General features: G+C 46.4%; 1 protein-coding gene and 2 long non-coding RNA genes across 5 annotated transcripts in view; 2 read left to right on the top strand and 1 right to left on the bottom strand.

The window, feature by feature from the left end:
- PXYLP1 (2-phosphoxylose phosphatase 1) overlaps positions 1-11,975 on the top strand; it is a 71,116-nt gene extending 59,141 nt beyond the window's left edge. For all 3 annotated transcript variants that reach the window (XM_028518743.2, XM_036030730.1, XM_036030731.1), the window contains 2 exons: positions 4,579-4,718; positions 9,645-11,975. In XM_028518743.2, coding sequence (XP_028374544.1) covers positions 4,579-4,718; positions 9,645-10,582 — 1,078 coding nt within the window. In that variant the 3' untranslated portion in view covers positions 10,583-11,975. The remainder of the gene's footprint in view (positions 1-4,578; positions 4,719-9,644) is intronic.
- On the bottom strand, positions 3,553-17,430 carry LOC118501617. Its single transcript, XR_004904239.1, has 3 exons — positions 16,816-17,430; positions 4,711-4,883; positions 3,553-4,045 (listed from the first exon to the last, which is right to left on the bottom strand). It is a non-coding gene; the product is annotated as an uncharacterized LOC118501617 (long non-coding RNA).
- Positions 13,424-22,962, top strand: LOC118501618. Its single transcript, XR_004904240.1, has 2 exons — positions 13,424-14,985; positions 22,571-22,962. It is a non-coding gene; the product is annotated as an uncharacterized LOC118501618 (long non-coding RNA).

The raw sequence follows: 22,962 nt of genomic DNA on the forward strand, positions 1-22,962 counted from the left end.
AGAAGGCAGGAGGGTGAGGGTATGAGAACTATGGAAGGGGAGAGTTTCAAGAAGCAGGGAGAAGGCAAACAATCATATCAGGTAAAGCAAAAAGGTCCAGAAAGCTAAAAGCTGAGAAAAATATACTAAGTGTTTCTTTTTAGAATTTCATTTTATTAGTAATATAGCAAATTCTTTAATTAGCTTAAACTCTAAAAAGCTGTGGTGTGAACTTATGTAAGTTTCCAGCATCTAAGCTTTTTTCAATTGTTTTCTGAGAACAGTGTCACTGGTCTTACACTGCTTCTCCAGTCTTACGTCCTGTGCAGAAGTCAGCAGTTGCTTAGGTCGCTGCTGGAGTGCAGTAAATCTCGTGGGTGTGCAGATTAGCCTTGGGGTTCTGTCTCAAGCTTTGAGGCCTATATAGGTATAAAAAATGCATATAAAAATGTAAATAAGTACTCTGAAGTGAATGGTTTGAAGGCTTAAAATAGTGGCACTTCTGATTCTTTGAATTTTCAGTGTGAAAGCAGATTTCAGATGAAGTTACAGAAACATGAATGTTTCCTGAAGAAAAGTTCATTGTCACAGATACAATCATTTCTGTACTAGTCAGGGTAAGAAGGAGATCCAAAAATGCATTGTCTTGAATAACAAAGATATCTGTCTCTTTTTTGTGTGAAGATCTGAGACGAATGTTCCAGGTTGTAGGACTAGGCTCCTCCTGGTCATTCAAGGCTCTGGATTCCTTCCCGTGTTCTTCCCCCCACAGCATAGGGAAGTCTACACGCCTGAACCTGGGCTGCTGCCATACCGGAATAGTGTCCACAGGGAAGGAAGAGAGTGAGAATGGGACACACCCATGGTCTGAAAGCCTAAACCCAGAAGTAGTATACTTCCTTCTGTCGCCAGAGGAAATGGGGCGCTTTCATAGGGTCGAAAGAAAAGCATTTCAGGAGACCCACTGCATGGGAGGTTGAGGTTTTGTGGTAAGATTCATTGCAGAAGCAAAATCAAAGGACTGCCCCTGAGTCCCCAGTGCCCCATTCCGTTCATCCCACCATGAAACAAGTCCAACTTTGTCTTCATCAAGCCCAATACAAATGCCAAGGTCCAAAAGTGCTGTGCCATTGGCTCAGTCCAGGCCACTATTTGTCACCATCTGGCTAGCTTAGTCTGTGTTCCTGGCTGCGCTCCAGCTGGCTGTGCCCAGGCCCATGCCTGGAGTCCACGCGGCTGTAGACCTGTATGGCTGCTTGGAGAGAGAACATGCAAATGAACAGGGTGAGCACATGTTACTGAGCGACAGTGTGAGCTTCTTTGTTAAACTGGAATTATATTATCTCTGGCTCGGGAAGGACTAGGTGCTTCATCAAACTAACCAATAAACTTCCCAAGCTTTCACAGGCTGGTGCTGGGCCCTTCCCCCTAAGCCAGTCCATTTTCTAGATCATTGTGGTTCTGTGTCCCTTATCCAATCTGATCCCTTTCCCAGCCTAGACAGACAGGCCTTTGTGGTGACCATTTTAGCTCCTACTGTGCATGTCTCACAGTGGAAGCACCTCCCCCGTGCCATCTTGGCCTCTACCGGGCATGTGCCCAGAAAAGGAATCCCCCCTTCTTCGTTCTGTCCCTCCCCCAGTAATCTGCAGGGGACGAACTGGTGGTTCCCTGGGGAATGTGTGAAGCTGTAACTTCCTAGTAAAGCAAGCAGACTTACTGTCTGATTCAACTCCCAAGTCTATTAGGCTTAATGTCTGATTCCCTTTGCTCCCTTCCTTTATTAATATCTAGCTGCCTATGTTAACACTTCCATTCCATTGATGAACACTGAGTCACATGGCTCTCCCTCACCACTAGGACTTCAGAAATGGGATCTAACCAAGTTCCAAAAAAGAGGAGAATAGATTTTAGTACACGACTAAAAGAAAAGCCAGAGCCAGACATTAGTTAAAGCAGTAAAAACATTCTATCTGGAAACTAATGCAGTAAGAGAAAAGAGACCTCCATATAGAACTGGGTTCAATTCCAAATACAGCACAGATGAGTGAGGATTCATAGCCAAGGAGTAAGGTAGGGGTTAGTGAATGGAAAATTCCATGGAGGTGACATCAGGAGCAATGCAGAGCCCAGATGGGGGTTAATTCTGGCTAAATCACCTTGATTGGATTCTTGCTAAAGGCAGCCCAGAGTGAACAGATAGCACCTGGGGATGAGGAATTTGATGGATATCAAGAGTGGGAGATTCTGGCTGGTTAAGCTGACTTAGGCAGATTCTTGCTAAAACTGGGCAACGCAAAGACAGTCCAGAAGTGGAGGCCTCCTCGGGAAGAGGGTTCAGAGGAGACTCACTGAACTTTGGTCAAAGAGAGGCTTTGTCACAATTAGTAGTTGCCCCCTCAATGGTATTTATTTTTAATATTTCCATCAAAATCTGAACATTTTAGTAAATACTTGGAACTTGCCACATTCATTGCTATGGATTATGGCAGGTTTGGGCTTTTCTGAAGCATCTAAGGAGGGTCACTTCCTGGGTGAATTCGTTCACATGCCTTTTTGGAGTGGCTGCCATGTGCTAGGTACCCTCTTAGCTCACAGGGTGAGCTGTGGCCTGGGCAGGCAGGAACTGGTGTTCAGATCTAGGACAGGCCGGGGGCCTCGGGTTACCCAGTTCTCTTTTCATTGAAAAGAGCCAGCCATTTGTTTTCTTTCCATGAGTGAGGTTTTTCATCTATGAATCTTCATCTCATCCTGCCAAAACCAAGTTTTCACAAACACAGGGAGAAACAAACACATCGAGAAGCAGTCGGGTTTCCCAGGGAGCCCGGGGCATCTCAGCAAACATGTCCAGTAGTGAAGTCTTGTTTTTAAAATTGGCCACAGGGCTTTCCCAGATGCTCAGACGTCACCAGCCTGAAAGAGCAGCCCCAGCAGCCCCTTGGACTCCTGCTGACACGTAGCCTGTGTTCCTGGGCGAGCACATAGGCAGCCTCCTCCTGGTCAGCTGGAATTCCATTTCCCATTTTGCAAATATTTGTGTTGTAGCCTCCGGGGAAATGGCATGCCCTCTGCAGGCAGCAGGCCTGGGTGATTTATCAGACTCTACTGTGCGACAGGATTAGCATTCTTTTATGTCAAAACCTATTCTTTTTAAAGGTGGATTTTTTAGCATTACGTTTTTGAAAAATATCAAACCTATTTTGGCAGCCATTTTTAAAGCATTGCCAACATGAATTGGGCTTTGAGACAGCAAGGATCTGCCATTCAAACAATTCGTCTTTGCTTTGTTATGCTGATTTGGTTTAGTTGGGAGCTGTTCTATGCTGGAAAGTGTATTCCTAGGCCATTTCATTATTCAAAGAAAAGGTGTAAATATTCATAAGTCATCTCATTATTCAGACAAAGTGTGTACATCTTCACAGGCCAACTCATTATTCAGAGAAAATATGTATACGTGGATCCTTTCATTATTCGGGGAAATTGTATATTAGTGACTAGAAAGATAAATTAGTGACCAGAAAAATACATGTAGTTTTACTACATGTACTCCATGGCAGAAATATGTTTTTTTTTAAGTCAGATCTCATAAACATACTGGGTTTTTAGGTTTTGTGGTTCTGTTTTGTTTTGCTTTGTTATTTGTTACCACCCCACATGAAATGAGATAGAGCATGTGCAAAATACATAGTGAACTGTAGAAAGCTATAGAGACCTTGGTTATCCTAATTAGTTAATTTTTTCAAAAGAGACTTTCCAGAGGTCAAGTAAATTAAGAATTAAGGATTACCCAGGCAAAGGCGGGGGTAGGTTTTCTAGGAGGAAGAGGCAGAATGTGGAAAATCTTGGAAGCGTGAAAGAACAAGGCGTGTTGGGGGAACAGAAGTCAGTCGTTGGGCTGCGAGTGGCCGGAGCACAGTGTCAGAGTGGAGAGGGCTGGCCAGCCCTGAGCCTCAGCGTGGGTTGGGGCCAGAACAGACTGACCGGCAAGCGTGGCTCCTCCCACAAGGTGGCATGTGGAAGAGCAGTGTTGGGTTGGGGCTGCCTTTTAAGGACATGTCTCTGGCAGCTGCGAAGGCAGATTAGAGGGGCAAGATTAGGCTGCAGATAGCCCAAAGGGAAACCCGTGCCACCCGACAGAAGCTGTCTGAGCCAGGACCCAGCTAGTGGCTGCAGGGGTGTGGGAGAGAGGTGTGAAGCCCCTGGAGGACACATCTGCAGGATTCGGGGGCAGATGGCATGTGTTCGGGCAGGGGAGGGGCAAATCGAGCCCTCACAGCCTAGGCACGACTGTCTGGTGAGGGTCAGTGTCCTCCTGGAGAGGGAAATGGGAGGGGCACAGGTTGGGAGCCAGATGATGGAGGGCAAAGCCGACTCCCAGAGTGATGGGCACTTCAGCAGAGAGGCACACGGGCTGGCCTTTCAGGGTGGGGTTTTTGTGTGTAGGCCTCAGTGGAATTTGGAATTCAGAAGTGATTGAGTGAGTGCCTGTTGTGGGGGAGGTCAGGCACACCACGCTGGGGGTTTTGCTGGCTGAAGCTGAAACAGTTGCGGACTGCTTTGGAGCATGCTGACCACGAAATCTCTGTGTTCTTTCTTTAGGAAACCGTATCACCCTAAACTGGAAGCTTTCGTTAGCCACATGTCAAAAGGATCCGGAGCCTCTTTTGAAAGCCCCTTACACTCCCTGCCTCTTTTCCCCAATCACCCACTGTGTGAGATGGGAGAGCTCACCCAGACAGGTACGTGTGACAGCCATTCGCCCACACATTCTCCTCTCCCTTCCGCTTGGCACACACGTGGAGCACATACTCCTGGGCAAGGCACAGTGCATTCACAGGGGAAATAAGGACTGGCACCTCAAGCAGCTCTGAGTCCACCAACACACCCAATCAAACATCTGATTTCTAAAAATTAAAAAGAAAACTTTTTGTTATTATAAAAGCAATATATATTTATAGAAGAGAAATTAAGAAAGCAAAAGGAAGAAAAATAGCACTCGTAATCCCACCAAAAAAATGAGTTATCTTTCTTCCTGTGTCTGTGCATGTGCACGCACACGCACAGTGGTATCTTACTGAACACACTGTTGTCACTCTCTTTTCCACTTACTATACTGTGGTCATCTTTCCCCATTTATCAACAACACCATTTCTGCTGGCTACCAGTTATTCCACTGTGGGTGGGCCATAACTCGTACAACCAGTCCCGTGTGCTTAGCTGCTGCAGGCATAACACCTGATAGGTTTCAGTGTCCCAGAGCTCAGGGACAGACACCTGGCAGGTCTCCACTGAGCAAGGAGTTTGTTTGGTCAAGGGAGTCCCTCACAGAAGGCCATCTTTTTCTCTGCAGCCAGTTCACTGTCAGGGCAGGTTGGTGAGTTAATTGTGGGGTCACCTTTTTGGGAAGAGAAAGAACTGACTCCCTCTCTCCCTGAGAGGTTTCAGTTCCCAACTTCTTCATTCTGGGACCTCAAATGACCTGTGCTTGGTCAACAGCCTCTTTGGAAGAATCAGGAGGACCTATTGGCCACCCTGTGTCTTCCTGTCCCCCCAGCATCGTAGGACCTCAGTTTTGATAGAAGGAAGAGTTCTGTCCTATGGTTGGCCCTCTTGGGTCTCACCACGTTTTAAAAGCCATTATTATTGGGGAGAATGGCAGTGAGTGACAGACAGTGGCAAGCTGAATAAAGGGGCCAGCCTTGAATACAGTTTTGTCAAAAGCTTTTGATAATTAGTTCCACATGCACAAATTCTGCATCAGTTTAAAACAGGATTTCTCACCCTACCAGATTCAGCACCCCTTTTATTAACAAATTAAGGCACTCCCTTCACTATCCTGAAGCAAGATCCAAATATAATATAATTTTTTTACACATACAATTTAAAAATATGTTAGGTTTAAAAATATAGTTAGGTACCCTAACTATAACATAAAAGAGGAAAACAAGGAAGCTATTTTATTATAGAATTCTGTGCACCTCAGTATAAATGCTTGAGCACGCCTGCACTGGAAAATGGAATGACGGAATCAGTTGCTTACACAGAAATACGGATTGCCAACTGTGACAGCTACCAATGCAGGCTGGTTGAAGGATGTTGTATCGGTGACTTTAATACCAAGTGTCAGGGCAAGGGTTTTTTTAATTTTATTTTGTTTATTTTTTTAATCTTTATTATATTTTTTCCAATACCATTTAGTCCCTTTATACCTCCTCCCCGCCCAGCAATCACCACACCGTTGTCCATGTCCATGAGTCCTTCTTCCTTCTTGGTCAGTCCCTCCCCCACCTAACCTCTCCCCCCACCAGCTGTCATCTGCTCTCCATCTATGAGTCTGTCTCTGTTTTGCTTGTTAGTTCAGTTTATTCATTAGATTCCACATATGAATGAAATCATCTGGTATTTGTCTTTTTCTAAGTGGCTTATTTCATTTAGCATAATGTTTGCCATGTCCATGTATACTGTCACAAAAGGTAAAACTTTCTTCTTTTTTATGGCAGAGTAGATATTGTGTCAATGTCCCATAGTTGTTTTACCCACTCATCTACTGATGGACATGGGCTGCTTCCATAGCTTAGCTATTATAAACACTGCAGTGAACATAGGGGTGTTTCTGTTCTTTTGAAATAGTGTTTTGGGCTCTTGCAGATATGTTGTTTTTTTTTTAACAAGTTCTGATCAAAACAAAATACAGATGTCCTTCAATATCACATTTCTGGACAATTCATTGGATGTTAATGTTATGCAAAAATGACTATATCTATAGATTCAAAAAAATAGGTTCTAAGCTATTTAAATTGATTTTTTTCACGTGTGGGAATGTCTTATGGTACATTCGACAGTTACATGGAACAGAGAACAGTTCCTTGAGAAGACTGTCCAGCCCCCTGGCCACCACCCACTGGGTGTCAGGAACATTTATTTCCCTTATTATTGTGACAGTGCCACCTCACACCCTCCCCAGAACCATGCTTGCTGAGAACCATTGCTTAGATTCTGGTTCCAAGTAACAGAAGCCAACTCAAGAGAAAAAAGGACATTTATTGTAAGGATTCAGGGTGACTCAGACTCTAAGGGCAAGAATGCGACCAGGCCTCCAGAGACTGGAACCAAGAATAAAAAGGCTGGCTGTCTCTGCCTCTGTGGTTCTGCTGTGTATATGACAGAGTGACAGTCCTAGCCACACGCAGAGGTGGACTGGCTAGTCCAGATTCTTGAGAGAGAGAATCTGATGGTGTCCTTGAGGGTCAGTGTCCATCAGCTGGCTAAGAGGTCTGGGTGACTGCATCCAGAGTGGGGGCTGTGTGGGGGGGTGGCCCTCACACTCTTAATAGACATTCGTTTTGACCTTTCTTCTCAATAGATTACCATCGTCATATTCTAAATTAGTGTTATTCTAGAAATTATTTTTGCAGTACTGTTTGCTCCCGTTCCCTTATTCTCTTTTAATGGCCAATTTTATCCTCTATTTGAAATTTCATTTAAAAAATGTAGCTGTTATAACCATCATTTATAACTGGCACACTTTTGGCATCACACAGTAACAACATAAGAACAGGTTGATCATTAGTGCCTACTCTGTTCAAGATGCTTTGGCAGCTGCTGAGTGTCGAGGAGGGGTGGGCAGGCAGATGAGTAAGATGCTCCGCTGCCTGTTCTAATGGGCCCCTCAGCCGCAGTGGGACCGCGTGCACAGAGATCACTAAGGTTACTGCTGCAGACTGCAGGATCTTAGAGAATAAACACAGGCTTTGGGGTAGACAGGCCTGTGAAATGGGGCTGTGTCTTCCCGACAGGGCTGGTGGTGAGTTAGATTCGATAGCATGTGGAAAGTACCTAGCACAGAGCCAGCATGTGCTAGGCTCAGTGAATGCGGCTAATGTCCCAGAAGTCCAGCGGCATATGGGGACAGGAAGGAATTGTTCATTTGACCTAAGGGAGGAAGAAGGAAGACTCCACAGAGAAGGGAGCATTGCAGCCAGGTGCTCAATGACGATTTCTCTGGGAAGAGGGAGGTGAAGGGCAGGAACAAAGTCAGGAATGCGCAGGCTGTGTCTGAAGACTAAAAAAAAGCCCTAAATGGCTAGGAGTTGGTATTTCTGCATGGAAATGCAGGAGGAAGGTGCTGTGACAAGGGACTAAGAGCACAAGGTGGGGGCCACAACAGGGCTCTAGTTCTGCTACCTCTAGGCCAAGAAAGGCTCAGGGCCTCAGTTTCCTCATCTGGAAAATGAGGAAAATGGGGAGAATAATATGCCTTTACTGGGCTTTTCCGAGGGTTAAAGGAGAAAGGTCTGGCATACAGTAAGCACTCCAACTCTAATACATGTGGCTTAAGAACATACAATAGGCCAAGAGGTGAACTAGGGCCAGATACAAGTTCTCAATGTTTGTCACTCACAGTTTGCCTCATTCTGCAAATCGTTTTGGAAATGCTAAGGCTCATCCCAGCCTGGATCTCTGAGGGGATTCTGCTATTAGTCAATAGTCTTCATTCAGTGTAGGATATCCTTTGTGGTTTTTTTCTCAGCTGTCTCCCTCCCTGGGCCAACAGTGCCCTGTGTCTCATGCATTTCAGCCTTAAATTGTCTCATCTCTGTAGCAGAGCTGTTCAAACATTTGGGCATCTGAATAAATGATAGTACTGGTCATGGGGTCTTCATGTGGTTTCCACAGTCAGAGAATTCATATCTGTTACTGGAATTGCATCCCATTGGCTGGAAGGTGAGCTTGCTTTTACCTTGGATTACCTTCTCTCACTTGAAGATAAGGCTTTCTTACTTTTTCAAGATAATTTATTTCTGTGGTTCAACACTAAGCCAACTCAAAGGCAAACCTGAAATTCTTGCTCCTCTCCCTTTTCCATCCTCCCCATGTCTGTGCCCCCATCATTCCCAGGGAACCACTGAGATCACTTCCCTGTGCATCCTTCCAAAGCTTCTTCGTGCAACACACAGGCAACTGCAAATGCACATTCCTACTCCCCCCTCCCATCTTTATTTTAAAGAGCCATAAAAACAGACTGCTGTGCACTCTGGGGTTGTTGGGTTTTTTTCATGTATTCTATCTGGGTGTCTGGGAGACCGTTCCATATCCACACAGAGAGTGTCCTTGTGGGTGAGCTGGTAAAGCCCCAGCAGGATCAGGCAGGATGTACCTAGAGGCCTAGCAGAGAGCCTCAGGTTGGGAGGATAGGGGAGGGAGGGAACTTCCCCACACTGAAAGGACCAAGCAGCCAGCAAGCAGCTTCATCTCTTTACCTGCCTGAGCTACCTGAGCTCTCTCTGCACACTCAGGAATGTCATGTCACCCACCCGCAGAGTAGTTCCTGCCCTCTGAGGCCCGCCAGTCACACCAGGCCTCCCCTGGGGCAGGGGCTGATCAAGGGGGAGGGGTTGCGGCAGATGGTCATCGTGCTCCCCAGAAAGGCGGTGGTCCAAGGACAGGACCCACTGTGTTCATCCATTTATGAATACCCTCGAGGTGCTCCCTAGTTACGTTGACTGGAACCCATTCTTGTAGCTTCTGCACAGTGGGCAGCAGGCTCATTACATTCTCTTACACTGATCTAAGGCAATCCGGAGCTGAGTACTGGCTCACCCAGCTTCCCTCTGCCGTGCCTTTGGCTGAGCTGGTGGTCAGGAAAGTCTGTTGCTCTGTTTCAGGAGTCGTGCAGCACCTGCAGAATGGCCAGCAGCTGAGGGACATCTATCTGAAGAAACACAAACTCCTGCCCAGTGACTGGTCCCCAGACCAGCTTTACTTAGAGACCACCGGGAAAAGCCGGACGCTGCAAAGTGGGCTGGCCCTGCTTTATGGCTTTCTCCCAGATTTTGACTGGAAGAAGATTTATTTCAGGCACCAGCCCAGTGCTCTCTTCTGCTCCGGAAACTGCTATTGCCCAATGAGAAACCAGTATCTGGAAAAGGAGCAGCGTCGGCAGTACCTCTTACGCTTGAAGAACAGCCAGCTGGAGAGGACCTACGGGGACATGGCCAAGATCGTGGACGTCCCCACCAAGCAGCTTCGAGCTGCCAACCCCATAGACTCCATGCTCTGCCACTTCTGCCACAACGTCAGCTTCCCATGCACCAGGAACGGCTGTATTGACATGGAGCACTTCAAGGCGATCAAGACGCATCAGATTGAGGATGAGAGAGACAGGCGGGAGAAGAAACTGTATCTGGGGTATTCGCTCCTGGGCGCCCACCCCATCTTGAATCAGACCATCAGCCGCATGCAGCGTGCTGCCGAGGGCAGAAAAGAAGAGATCTTTGCCCTGTACTCTGCTCACGACGTCACTCTGTCACCAGTTCTCAGCGCCTTGGGCCTGACAGAAGCCAAGTTCCCGAGGTTTGCGGCCAGGCTGATCTTCGAGCTCTGGCAGGACAGAGAGCAGCCCAGGGAGCATTCTGTGCGGATTCTTTACAATGGTGTTGATGTCACGTTCCACACCTCTTTCTGCCAGGACCACCACAAGCGTTCTCCCAGGCCCATGTGTCCCCTTGAAAACCTAGTCCACTTTGTCAGAAGGGACATGTTTGTGGCCCTGGGTAGTGGTAGTACCAATTATTACGATGCATGTCACCGGGAAGGATTCTAAAAGATACACAGTCCAGCACTTACAGAATCTATGCCGATACAGAGGGATGGGAAAGGTACACCTCTAGTTCAGTTCTTTGCTAAGGGTACAAGGTGATCGATTTTCAAAGGCTAGACATCATGCTTGAGAGCCACAGAGATGGTTTGGGTTGAACAGTGAGTGCATTGTTGGGTTCAGGTACGTGAGTTACTTGATACACAATAGCCAATCCACAGAGAATGGAAGGTACTTTATCACAGCCAGACTGCACTTACAATGCCAGGATATTTTAATGCTCGAAGTTGCCAACCCAGATATGTATTCTTTTGATCTGCCATGGCCCTTACTGTACAATGGAACCAGCAAATCTCGGCCCAAATGTTCTTCATCTGGGACCACCTCACCTTGTCCTTGTTGAGTGCAAACTTTCCCGAAATGAGTTACATAAAATAGGACTTGGCAAACTTTTTCAGGAAAGGGCCAGGTAGTAAATATTTAAACTGTGCACACCAAAAGGCCACATACAGCCTCTGTCACAGCCATCCAGTTCTGCTCTTCTCATGTGAAAGCGGCCACAGCCAACACATCCCCTAAAACAGGCCACGGGGCAGGCTGGCCCCTGGGCTATAGTTTGCTGAGCCCTGACCTAAAAGACAGGCTCTGCTACAATTGCATGCTGAGTACTTTGAGAGCCGGTTGGGTATCACGAATTATTACGTGGTGTCTCCAGTAACCTCTGCTAGAAACACAGAATTTGGTATGACAACAAAACAAAGGGAAAATGTTGAACTGGAAGGAATCATAGAAGAATTATAATACTACTTGATGTCCATGATGATTGTGGTATAAGATAGTTTTAAGGATGTTTAAATATTTGTCTGCTGTAGTCTATTTGCTGTATATGCTGAAATTTTTGTATTCCACTTAGTATTTTTATAGTCTAGGAAAATATTTTCTGAGACCAGTTTTAGATGTGCTCTTACTCCGATGTAGTATTCAGTGTATTGTGCCTGGCTGATATTTCGACAGGAGCGAGAAGCTGAGCTGAGGCATTTGCTTCCAGTAAAATGACTTACGGTTCGTTCCCTTGGACAAGCTGTAGAATTGGACAACTTTTAAACCTTCTCTGCGAGTTTCAAAGGGTAAATTCTACTTGATTTTTAAATAAGTTTTTGGAAGAACTTTGTTACTAGATAGTTAAATCATCCTTACTGGGTATTTTATAGAGTAGAAGTGATTATCATTGAATCTGTGGTTTCTGAACAAACGGTGCTAGTTCTGTGGGGAGACCTGTAACCTGCAAGTGAGACGCTCCGGTGCCATCGTATCCGGGCTTTTCGTTTCCACCCCGTGTTGCGTTTAAATACATCTCTGTTTCTATTAATAAATTTCTGATGAATATTTGTACGTACCACTAACGGTCTGTGCCTACGAGTCACTCTAGTTCTTTTCAAGCGAGTGCCAATATTTTAAAATTTTATCCTTTTTTTGTATAAATAAACACTTTTCAACTAGAAAACGCGTGGAGCAGGGAGAGCCAGGCCCCGTGGCCCCTGTGACCGGGGTCGGGCCACACTGCGCCCAGTGGGGACAATGGAGAGGAGCCGGAGCCCTGCTTCCTTCCCTGCAGCAAGGTCAGTGCTCGCTGGCCAGGACGATGCGTCACAGCTGGTGGCCTTGGACGGGGTTAAAATTTAGCTTAACTGCTTCTATTATTGCTGACAATCTTGTGTTGTCTCTCAACTATTTAAAGCCTAAACGGGTTTTTTTTTTTGCCTCTTATTCACAGTATCTGATTTAGAACTGCTAAATACAGCTTGAGAAAATAAAAGTGAGTCAGATGTTTTAAAAATTAGTTTGCAACATCTGTTGGTAAAGGTAGATATATTGGATAAGACTCCATATTAAAAGTGTACATACAGGTTTGGCCTCTGTGGTGAAAAAAACAACTTTTGAGGGACACCGCTTTGTGTTTCTGAATTGCGGCCTAGGCATTTTACAGCATGACAGCCCCCGAGTCTGCACATGTAGGGAGGAGCTGGAGCTCAGGGTGCCCATCGTGAGTTCCCACTTTACTTTTCCAGGGAATATTTAAAATAACTGCTGCGGGGGTGTCCAGCCTGTGGCCCACAGGCTGCACCCATCCCAAGATGGCTGTGAATGCAGCCCAACACAAAACTGCAAAATTTCTGAAAATATTATGAGATGTTTTCATGATTACATGTTGCAATGTATTTAATGTGTGGCCCAAGACAACACTTGTTCTTCCAGTGTGGCCCTGAGACGCCAAAAGGTTGGACACCCCTTACAGTAAAGCCTGCAAAAAGTTAGTGACCTCTGTCCCAGCCACCTTATCAGGAATAGGTGCTTGCTACGCTGCTCTCAGCCTCCTGCTCATCCCTGACCTGGGACGGAGAACTGCCATTCCCCCAGCTCCGTTGCATCCCCCTAACTGGGATCTGTAAGTAATAAATCTTGTGACTGTTTCCTTTGTGTGGACGTGTTGAAACCGCCTTCAATCAAAATGACCCACTGGGTGGGTTTCACTTCCCCAAAGTGCAAGCTCAGATGCTGAGGGAGCTACCTGCCACCTCCATGTGGGTAGCTTGTGCTTCCTCGTTCAAGTTATAATCTGTATTTTGTTTTTGTTTTCTTTTAAAGAACATTTGACAGACAGCACATAACTCCTATTTATTTATTTATGTATTTATGTATGTATTTATTTATTTTGAGAGAGGGGGGAGAAGGAGAGGGAGAGAAACATCAATGTGGGGTTCCCTCTCATGTGGCCCACACTGGGGACCTGGCTGCAACCCATACATGTGCCCTGACTGGGAATCCAACTGGCAACCCTTGGTTCACAGCCCATGCTTAATCCACTGAGCCACACCAGCCAGGGCTTAAGCTGTAATCTGCATTTTCTTTCCCCCCCAGGTTTTTAAACTTTTATTTTTTAATTACAGTTGACAGACAATGTTATACTAGTTTTCGGGTGCACAACATAGTGATTAGACATTTACGTACTGTTCTTAATATACCAACTCTGGCTTCTCAACACAGCCTCCCAAGACATCGGATATGCACATTAAAATATTTTCTTTAATGTCCAGTTCTGAGACATTTCAGTCCATAAACAAACACTTAGCACTGAGCTGAGTGTCTGGGTAGTGGTGTTAACGGCTTAGTTCATGGCAAGTGTGGGTGTATGCATGAGCATATTCAGCTTTCTTGTATTTATGATTAAAATTAAGACATGCACACTGGAAAGCAATCAGATACTGAAAATTTTAAAGTGAAGTTCCCCATCTCTGGAGACAGCACTGTGAGAGCTTTGACAGATATTCTTATTGAAATTTTCCATGCAGATGCAGAAGTATGTGTAATTTTTAAATAGGAGTCTTTATATATATATTTCTATGACTTGCTTTCCTTAAAAATATTTTTATCCCATTATTTCCTTTAATAATATGTCTTAGACATGTTTCTCATTAATTTGCAACCCTTAATATGTCTGAGAGACATTTCCACACTGAGATAGATAGATATAGGTAGGGAGTGCTCTCTTTATAGTCACTATAATATTTCATGATTTAGATGAAACATTTTTAAAACATTAAAAGTGTGTGACACTGAAACTTAAAACCAAGGCACTAAAACAGGACTACAAGACTTTTGGTCAGAGTTACACAGAACAAAGCAGAGGCCAGCAAATGTATGTGTTGATTTTCTAGCTTAAATGAGTACTTAACCCTTTTTCCCTGTAGCTATAGGTATTAATTAATATAAGTGGCATATTCTTTCTCTAATTTCACTTGTAAAAATGGAAGAACTTAATCTAGTATTGACATTAAGCCTTTTTGAGGGTCTTTCACAGCTAGAACAGAGTTAGACCTTTGAAAGATTTGAGTGATTCCTTTTTCTAGAGCTTATCAAGACTGATGCAGGAGAGTCAGGAAGGCAGCCTTCTGTTCCTCTGGATCTTCAGGAAGCCTTCAAAACAGATTTCACAGCCCAGGCCATGGTGGGTGTACTGGAGCGTGCTTAAACACAGCCAAGTAGAAAGCAGAAAGTAGATGGGGTTTACACCACAGCTCTGACTTTGATAGTGGCTGGCACAGCGTTCCGGCCTGAGCATCAGTTAGCTCCCATTGCTCAAGGCCACCGACCTGAGTGTTGGGGTCATACCCCTGCGTAGTGCCTGCCCAGTGGCCAGCTCAGATGAGTAATAATAGCTTCTGACTAAGAGGAACCAGCTTAATTCATCGGAGTGGCTGGTCAGGCCTTCCTAGTCTCTGAAGCCACCTGCCAGCTGAGGGTGGCCTTGATGAGGAGGAGAAGGTATAACCCTGAGGAGCTAGTGAGGCCACTCCCAGAGCCGCAGAGCCCCTGGCAGAGGGATGGCGTGAGGCCTGGAACTGTCAGAGGTCACGGAACCATGTGCCTGGGGAACAACAGGCAGGAGTGGATGCACGGGACAAAGGGATGGTTCGTGTCCCTGATGAGATGGAGTATACTTTCCTCCAGGGACCCCATAAGCATGTATCAGTCCAAACAACTTTCTGGGGAAGGTCCTATTACCCTAATACAAATGAGAAAACAGGCTCAGGGGAGCGAAGCCACTTTCAAAAGTCAAAGCCCAAGTTTGTGTGACACCAGCGAAGGCTTTACCTGCTCTCATTCAATCCTCCCAACAACCCTGCAAGATACAACACTTGGTGGTGAAAACCAGTGACTACGATAACATAGGGGGTTACAGCAGTTCTGAATTTAAAAGTAAATGTCTAGGACAATATCCTTACTCTGCTTCTTACCAGCTGTGGTTGCTGTTTTTGTTTAAAAACATACATGATGTAAATCTGAACTTGACAGTGATGCTATACTATACTCAGCCACTAAGGGGCAGCGTCAAATATAATCTTTAGCCTTCAGGACCCAGTCTTCCATCTGAAAAGGAGGTAGGGTAGTTATGTGATGTTTTAATAGGGTGACCCGTCGCCCCAGTTTGCCTGGAACTGAGAATGAGGGGCTTCCAGTGCTAAAACTAGGAAAGTCCCAGGCAAACTGGGACAAGTTGGGGACTCTAGTGTTATATGTTGAGACATGCATTAGATGCTACTGTTATTTACAGAAAAGGAGAAGCGTGATGCAGTGACTCATCTGAGGTTTCACATAGCCAGCTAACATGCGTCAGAGCTGGAACTCAAAGCTGTTGTCCATTAGCTCGAAGGGCCACGTTCTTAAGCAAGATGTGAAAATGTGTCTCTGAACCATCTGGGACTGTTTGCTGACATGCAACACAAACTTGATTACAGTGGTCAAGCAAATAAAGCCATTTTCTCCAGTGGCTCCACCATGTCGTCAGGAACGTAGGCTGCTATTTAAATACCACTGGCCAAAATGGGGCCCCTTGGCCCACCTCTCTTTCCACACACAAACTGAATGCCTCCTCCATCTTAACTAAGCACTTATCATTTGCTGTAGCTACAACTTTTGAGTTGGAAGTGTGAAAATAAAACAGGCATGAATTCCTTTTTCCTTTCCACAATTCCACAGACAGATTTGTTCTTACCATAGATCTTAGCGATCACAGCATACAATTTTTTCTTGCCTTATAAAGTCGAGAACCTTCACCTTTTTGCTGAAAGGAGGCACTTTATGGCTTCTTTTTGGCATTTCCAAAGTGCCAGCATACTACTCTTGCACTTTGGGGCCACTACTAAATAAAACAAGGGCGACTTGAACACAAGCATTGTGATACCACAACAGCCAATCTGATCACAACATGGTACTGAGTGGTCAACAGGCTGTCATGGACATGCTGGGCAAAGGGATGGTTCATGTCCCTGGTGGGACGGGGCAGGATGGTGCGGGATTTTACCGTAGCACTCAAAACAGTGCAAAAATTAAAACTACTGAGTTTCTTTGTTTCTAGAATTCTCCCTTTAATATTTTTGGACCAAGGCTGACCACGGGTCGCTGAAACCATGGGAAGTGAAACCACAGATGGGGGGACTGCTGTACCACTCCAGTAAACGTTTCTCATGGGGCCAAACTGATCTGATACCTTATTAGCACATACTAAATGCATGCACACTATTTCTCTTCAACATATATACGTTGCACATTTGTGTCAGCACAAATCAAATCTTGCCACACCTTGTTAAAAACCCTGGGTCCTCTGCAGCCTTCTAGAAAATACCCATGCTCCCTAAGGTGACTCACAAGTCCCAAGTCATAACCTGGCTCCCACTTACCTCTCCTGCTTTATTAGAATAGTAGAAAGCTACAGTGGCTGTACATGGACTGCAGTTGTTGCATCTTTTGCATGTCTGGGAAAGAGAGAAGGTGGGCATTACTGTCACGACGTGCCAGGTTTGCAGAATCTCTGAAGGGGACTATCCTATCCAGAGCCCCCAGCAAATCTTCCTCAGGACCTAGAAACCTCCCAGCCCTGCACCCTCTTCCCTTTCCCCCATCTGTGTCTAGAGTGTGATATCCTGGGAAAGGAAAGAACTTTGGAGCCATGAAGACTGAGTTCAAATCTGGCTCTGTACCACTTTGCAGCTGTGGTACCAGGCATCACATCCAGCCTCTCTAGGTCTCAGGTCGCTCCTCTGTAAACCAGGAGCAATACCACTCACAAGAGACTATACAGAAAGGGCCAGGCACATGGAGTAACCACTGCCATGGCAGCCATCATCACTGCCCCCAAGTCACTCTTTTCTTGTAACTGTTTGAAGTCACAAAAACCAGCTGGAACCAGAGTGTGTCCTTGCCCATTTTTGGAAGCCAGGAAGCCCACCTGGAGGCCTAGCATTATGGCCTGGGCACAACTGGGAGACACAGCTCTCCAGGCTCACGCACTTCCCTGTGGGGGAGGAAAGAGCTCAGTTTTCTGACTCTTGTCTTTGTGCCCACTAGCATATTTGACACCTTATATAAATGTCTCGATTATTCCCCAAGGTAAACTGAACTCACTGCTTGTCCTTTCCCCATGTTTCCTCCATTATCTAACCTCCACCCTTCTGCTTTAGTTAGATTTGCTATCCATTTCAGAAGCAGCAGCTGACCACAGAGTTCAGCAAAGGAACAGAGTTTGGAGGTTTTATGCCATTGGTCTGCCTCCTTCTTGGCCCCTAGAGATGCTAAAGGAGAAGCAGCCTGGGAGGGGCCATGCCCCTCAACAGAAGACAGATCCTGCCCTTTGGCCTCAGCTTTAGGGAGCTGCTCCCCTCCATGTTCTTGGGGCAAAACAGGGAGGTGCTCCTCTCCCTCCACTCTCCCTCCTCCCCAGTGCAGGCGTGCCCTTGGCAGCAGTAGTGCCTAGGAAAGCAAGTCCTTCTCCTGGCAGGCAGCTGGCCGGCTTCCTCCCAGCTCAGAGCCAAGCATGTCTTAGTTAGCCACTCTTCAGATGAGAATCCTTTTCAGGAGCCTTTTCTACAAAAGCTAGACAGAGACTGGGGTTCCAAAAGCCTGAAGTTGAACCTCCAGTGTGCGGAGTGTGGAAATGAAGGGGTGCCACACTGCCCTCTAGTGACAATTTGTCCTGGCCTTGCCCTGCAGCTTTTCCTCGGGTTCCCCACACGAGATGAGGCCTATTTCCCAGCAAACTAGAGCCCCCTCCAGGGGCCTAGGAGTCAACTCTTCTCTCAGCTTTCCTACATTGCCTTTAGGCTGTAGAAGTAGAAACACGGTAGCCAGATGGTCTCACCCCAACCGCCCCTTTGTCTCACTGCTAAACCAGCTGTTAGCATTCTCAGCAACTGGTTCCTTGATTGACAACCATTAAGTTGACCTTCTGACTGATGGATCCTGGACTACTGTCCATCTGAATCCTGAGGACTAATTGGTTGATAGGCGGAGTAACTTTCTAAACCACAAGTGATTTGATTGACCTACTGGCTCACTAACTGATCTACTAATCCTAAATAACTAAGTTTGAACTGCTTGCCTGGCTGACTCCTCCATTAACCAGCTGACTGACTGACTGACTGACTGCCCAGCAGAGGACATGCAAGAGTGACAGCCTGGCTCATGACAAAGGGTGACATAGGTAGGAGAGGGTGCCTCTTTCTCACACCCTGTCTCCTTTGGGTGCTTGGACCCCTACTCTTCTCCACCCTACTCTTTTCCCCCCTGGAGCTACTTGAAGACAGCAGAGAGGGCAACCTGGAAACTGATCTTCTACCTCTAGTGAGATTTTTTAAAGATTTTATTTATTTTAGAGGGGAAGGGAAGGAGAAAGAGAGGGAAACATCAATGTGTGGTTACCTCTCACACACTCCCTATTGGGGACCTGGCCCACAACCCAGGCATGTGCCCTGACTAGGAATCAAACCTGTGACCCTTTGGTATTCAGGCTCATGCTCAAGTCACTGAGCTACACCAGCCATGGCTCTAGTGAGGACTCTGGTTCTTAACCAGAGTCCCACAGATGGGTTTTCAAAATTGTGTGGATATCAAGATGTGTTTTTATCTGGGAAGAGGGTTCACAGCTTTCAGTGGATTCTTAAGAGACCAGCACATACAAATATGTTGAGACCTACTGCTCTGGGAAGACCCTCAGCAAATACATTCAGATATGTAAAACGCTTAGCTAAATGCAAGCCCCATTTCTACTTCCCGTCAGACCAGGGTACAGGAAGGTAACTAGGAAAAGTCAAAGTCATAGTGGACATGGATGTAGGAGGAAGGACAAAGGCTGAACTGTATGTGAAGTTTCCAGAAAAAGGCCCAAAGAAATCAACATGTGTCCTTTTGGGAGGCCACACTTAGCCCAAGATGGCAGGGGCATTCTCAGCTCTGAGCAGACTCTCTTCAAGTGAAATGAAGGCTACATTTACCAGGGTCCTTGTCTGGGGCAGTGAGTATGTGTATGTGATGGTGGCTGTGTGTATTGACATAACCAGTGTGCTCACAAGGGTGGGTATAACTGAGAGTTGTGGAGCTCTGTGCACGAATGTACTTTGGGTCAAAGTGTGTGTCTCAATAGTTTGGTGAATGGATTTGCACGTGTGCTCCATCACTGACCCCCTCAAGTCTTTTGGCACGTTGTAACGCATTATGAGTAAGAATTTCAATGAGTGGAAATATCTTCAGATATGCAAGAGGACCACACCAGAAACCTGAAAATTCTCAACATCTCCCTCTCCCTGAGCCCACGTCAGCACACTGACACTGCCACCATTGGCTGTCATCACATCTCCCTGGGCTAGTGCTCAGTCTCTGATGCCCTCCTCTAGTGACCCTTTCAAAAACAGCCACGGTGACCTCAGTAAAATGAAGTTAGGGTCATAGCATACTCCACCCTAAACCAACAACAGCTTCTCCCTGTCAGGGGACAGCGTCCATCTCTTCGGTCTGTTTCAAGGGCCCTTTCAAGGTCATAGCCTTGCTCAGTGGGGACTCCGCACACTCGAGGCCCCAGAATTTGGCTGTATCCCTCCTCAGCTTGGTTCTATGCCACACCCCCAAAAATTGGGCTGTGAGGCCTCTTCTCCTGACCCTAACTCCCGCTAGGTGCTGCATCTCGGAGATATCACATGCCTCAGTCATTGCCCAATTACAACTGGCAACTGTAATTGACAGGAACCCAGGTCTGTCTGTCGCATTCCACCTCAGGCCCACGCTCCACCGGATAAGGAGCCTGAAGGACACACAATCGGAGGCCGCGCGTGCAAGGACTCACGTATCTCTTTTCCCGCGCGGCAGAGCAATAGAAGCCCGTGGTGAAAAGGCAATGCGCGTGCGCAAAGTGAAGAGTAGAAACTACGACTCCCAGAATCCTTTCGACCGAGATTCCGTGTCCCAGAAAGCTCCTTGGGTTCCCACCCCGGAACTGCGCTCTTTTTTCGAAAGCGGAAAATGGGACAAACATGACAGTGGAGACGGATAGTGAACGGATAGAATAGTGCGAGGTGTCACGGAGCGTTTACCTCCAGGGGTCGTTCTAGAGTCAGAGAAAGCCGCACTCTGGAAGAAAAGGACCTCGCGCCAAAGCCTTTCCGCGCTTCGCTGGGCAGCGTTCTGTTTCTCTCTGCCCGCGCGGGAGCCGGCCAGCCCGCCTCAGCCTTGCACTCCTGCCGGCTCCGGGTTTGTCGGTTTACGGCCGCCACAGACTCTGCCCACCTCCGGCGTCTCTGGAGACAGAGGCCAATAGCTAAATGGTTCCTGGGACCCCTCGTTACTAACCCTGCATTACCTGTTTTCCAATGGGGAAGTAAGGACCTTGTCCCTAAGGGCATAACCCACAGGGCTCCACGTGTGGGTCCCTCAGTTCTTTTGCTACTTCCAGCACCGGCTGCAGTAGCGGAGCTATGGGTAGTAGGGACAGGTGTGGAAAACCTGTGGTTCCTGACTTGCCGCTTCTGTTCTCAAGAAAGTAACTTCCCTGTGACACTGGAGCTATGGCCTCTATACAGCCCGTGAGCCACGTGTTTCAAATGCCTGGATTGTGGAGAAAACCTCCCATCTCAGTCCCCAGCAATAGCTGTTGACCCTACTGCCTATTTTCATTTTTCCCCTCAGAGGCCACTTAGGTCACTGGCCCGGAAATGGGAGCAACTCCTGGGATTGGGATTGAGATAGGGAGTCTGGAACATTCGGAAGGAAAGAGTGGACCAAGAAGGAGCAACTGCTGGATACTTGAAGGACAGAAAGTTACTGGATCAAAATAGGAGGGTTAGGGTACAGGGGTGAGGGAATGCGGGAATAAGACCTCTCATCACTGTATCTCAAAAGGAAGAAATCATGTATCTCTAAGGAGGAAGATGACAAACACATTTTTCAGAGCTCTGTTTTCTTATGAGAGACAGAGCGCACAGTAATGTCATTGTGTTCCAAACATTTTAAGTGAAGTAAAACACTTGCCCATGGGCCAGCAGAGCTACAACCACTTTTCCCACCTACTACTAGTGATTCTGTTGCTCAGTGTTGCTCCATTCCTCCATGCTAGCTGTGGAGGTCCCCGAGACCCTTTTGGGGAATCTGCAGGGTTAAAACTGTCTCACAGTAATGCTAAGATTCATTTGCATTTTTCACAGTATTGACATGTACGTTTGAAACGGTGTGTAAAACCGATAGCACCTTGGCATGAATCGAGGCAGTGGCATTGAACCGTATTTGCAGTTATTGTGTTTTCCACCAATGCTCTTGTAGAGGGAGGGCGAGCCAATCTCACTTAAGAATGTCCTTAAGGAAGCTCTTAAAGTAAGCATTGTACTCAATTTTGAACCTTGAGTACATGTCCTTTGATATTCTGTGTGGCAGAATGGGAAATATGCATAAAGCAAGTCTGCTGCATACCGGGGTGTTATGTTTTGAGGAAAAGTGCTGGTGAAGGCAGTCATATGTATGGTCTTTCAGCCCTTGTACAGATGCGTAAGCATATGCTCTGTGCTGAGAACATTTCCTTACAAAGAGATAAAGCGCTCTCGTAGCCAGTGCTCAGCATCTCACTTTGGGAATATCTTTCCCTGCTCTGGACTTGATGTGTATTTCTCCCTTCTGCTGAAGCTTGTGTGTCGTATGGCACCTGAATGACCCTATTGCTCTATCTGTTCCTGGTGGGGAGGGGATGGACATTCTTAAATGAGATTGGCTCGCCCTCCCTCTTCAAGAGCATTGGTGGAAAACACAATAACTGCAAATACGGTTCAATGCCACTGCCTCGATTCATGCCAAGGTGCTATCGGTTTTACACACCATTTCAAATGTACATGTCAATACTATGAAAAATGCAAATGAATCTTAGCATTACTGTGAGACAGTTTTAACCTTGCAGATTCCCCAAAAGGGTCTCAGGGACCTCCACAGCTAGCGTGAAGGAATGGAGCAACACTGAGCAACACAGAATTACTAGTAATAGGTGGAAAAAGTGGTTGTAGCTCCGCTGGCCCGTGTTCCCCACTAGAAGCAGATTGCAGCACAAGAGGAGTGCATGCAGACTATGCATGCTGGCCGTGGTGGATACTCACAATTGAGGTTGACCTTGAGCTTTCTCTAGGCAAGTAAAGTTTGCTCCATCCACTGCCTGTGTGAGTTGCATCTTCCTTGGCCACACTGCACCAGTGCCAGCTAACCACGGAGTTAGTTGGTTGATATCCAGGGACTGCTAGTCCCATTGGCAGGTATTGTTATGCTATTTGCAGTGGGACTCCCACTCCTCCCCTGGGGGTAGTAATAGTTGTCACTTGGTTGACAAAGCAGTTCTGTGCTTGTTTGATTTGCTAGCTGAACTAGACTCCTTCCCAGAAAAACACCTCTTTTACGTGAGTGACTGACAGTGTGATTATTTGGATTTGGGAATTTGTTAGACATTTTCTACGAAATGAACAAAGTGAGGTTGTCACTTCAAGGGAAACAACTGACATTATTTATTGCTAAGAATTTGTTCTTTCAAG

The sequence above is a fragment of the Phyllostomus discolor genome, chromosome 7 (genome assembly GCF_004126475.2).
Source record: "Phyllostomus discolor isolate MPI-MPIP mPhyDis1 chromosome 7, mPhyDis1.pri.v3, whole genome shotgun sequence".
Classification (NCBI taxonomy): Eukaryota; Metazoa; Chordata; class Mammalia; order Chiroptera; family Phyllostomidae; genus Phyllostomus; species Phyllostomus discolor.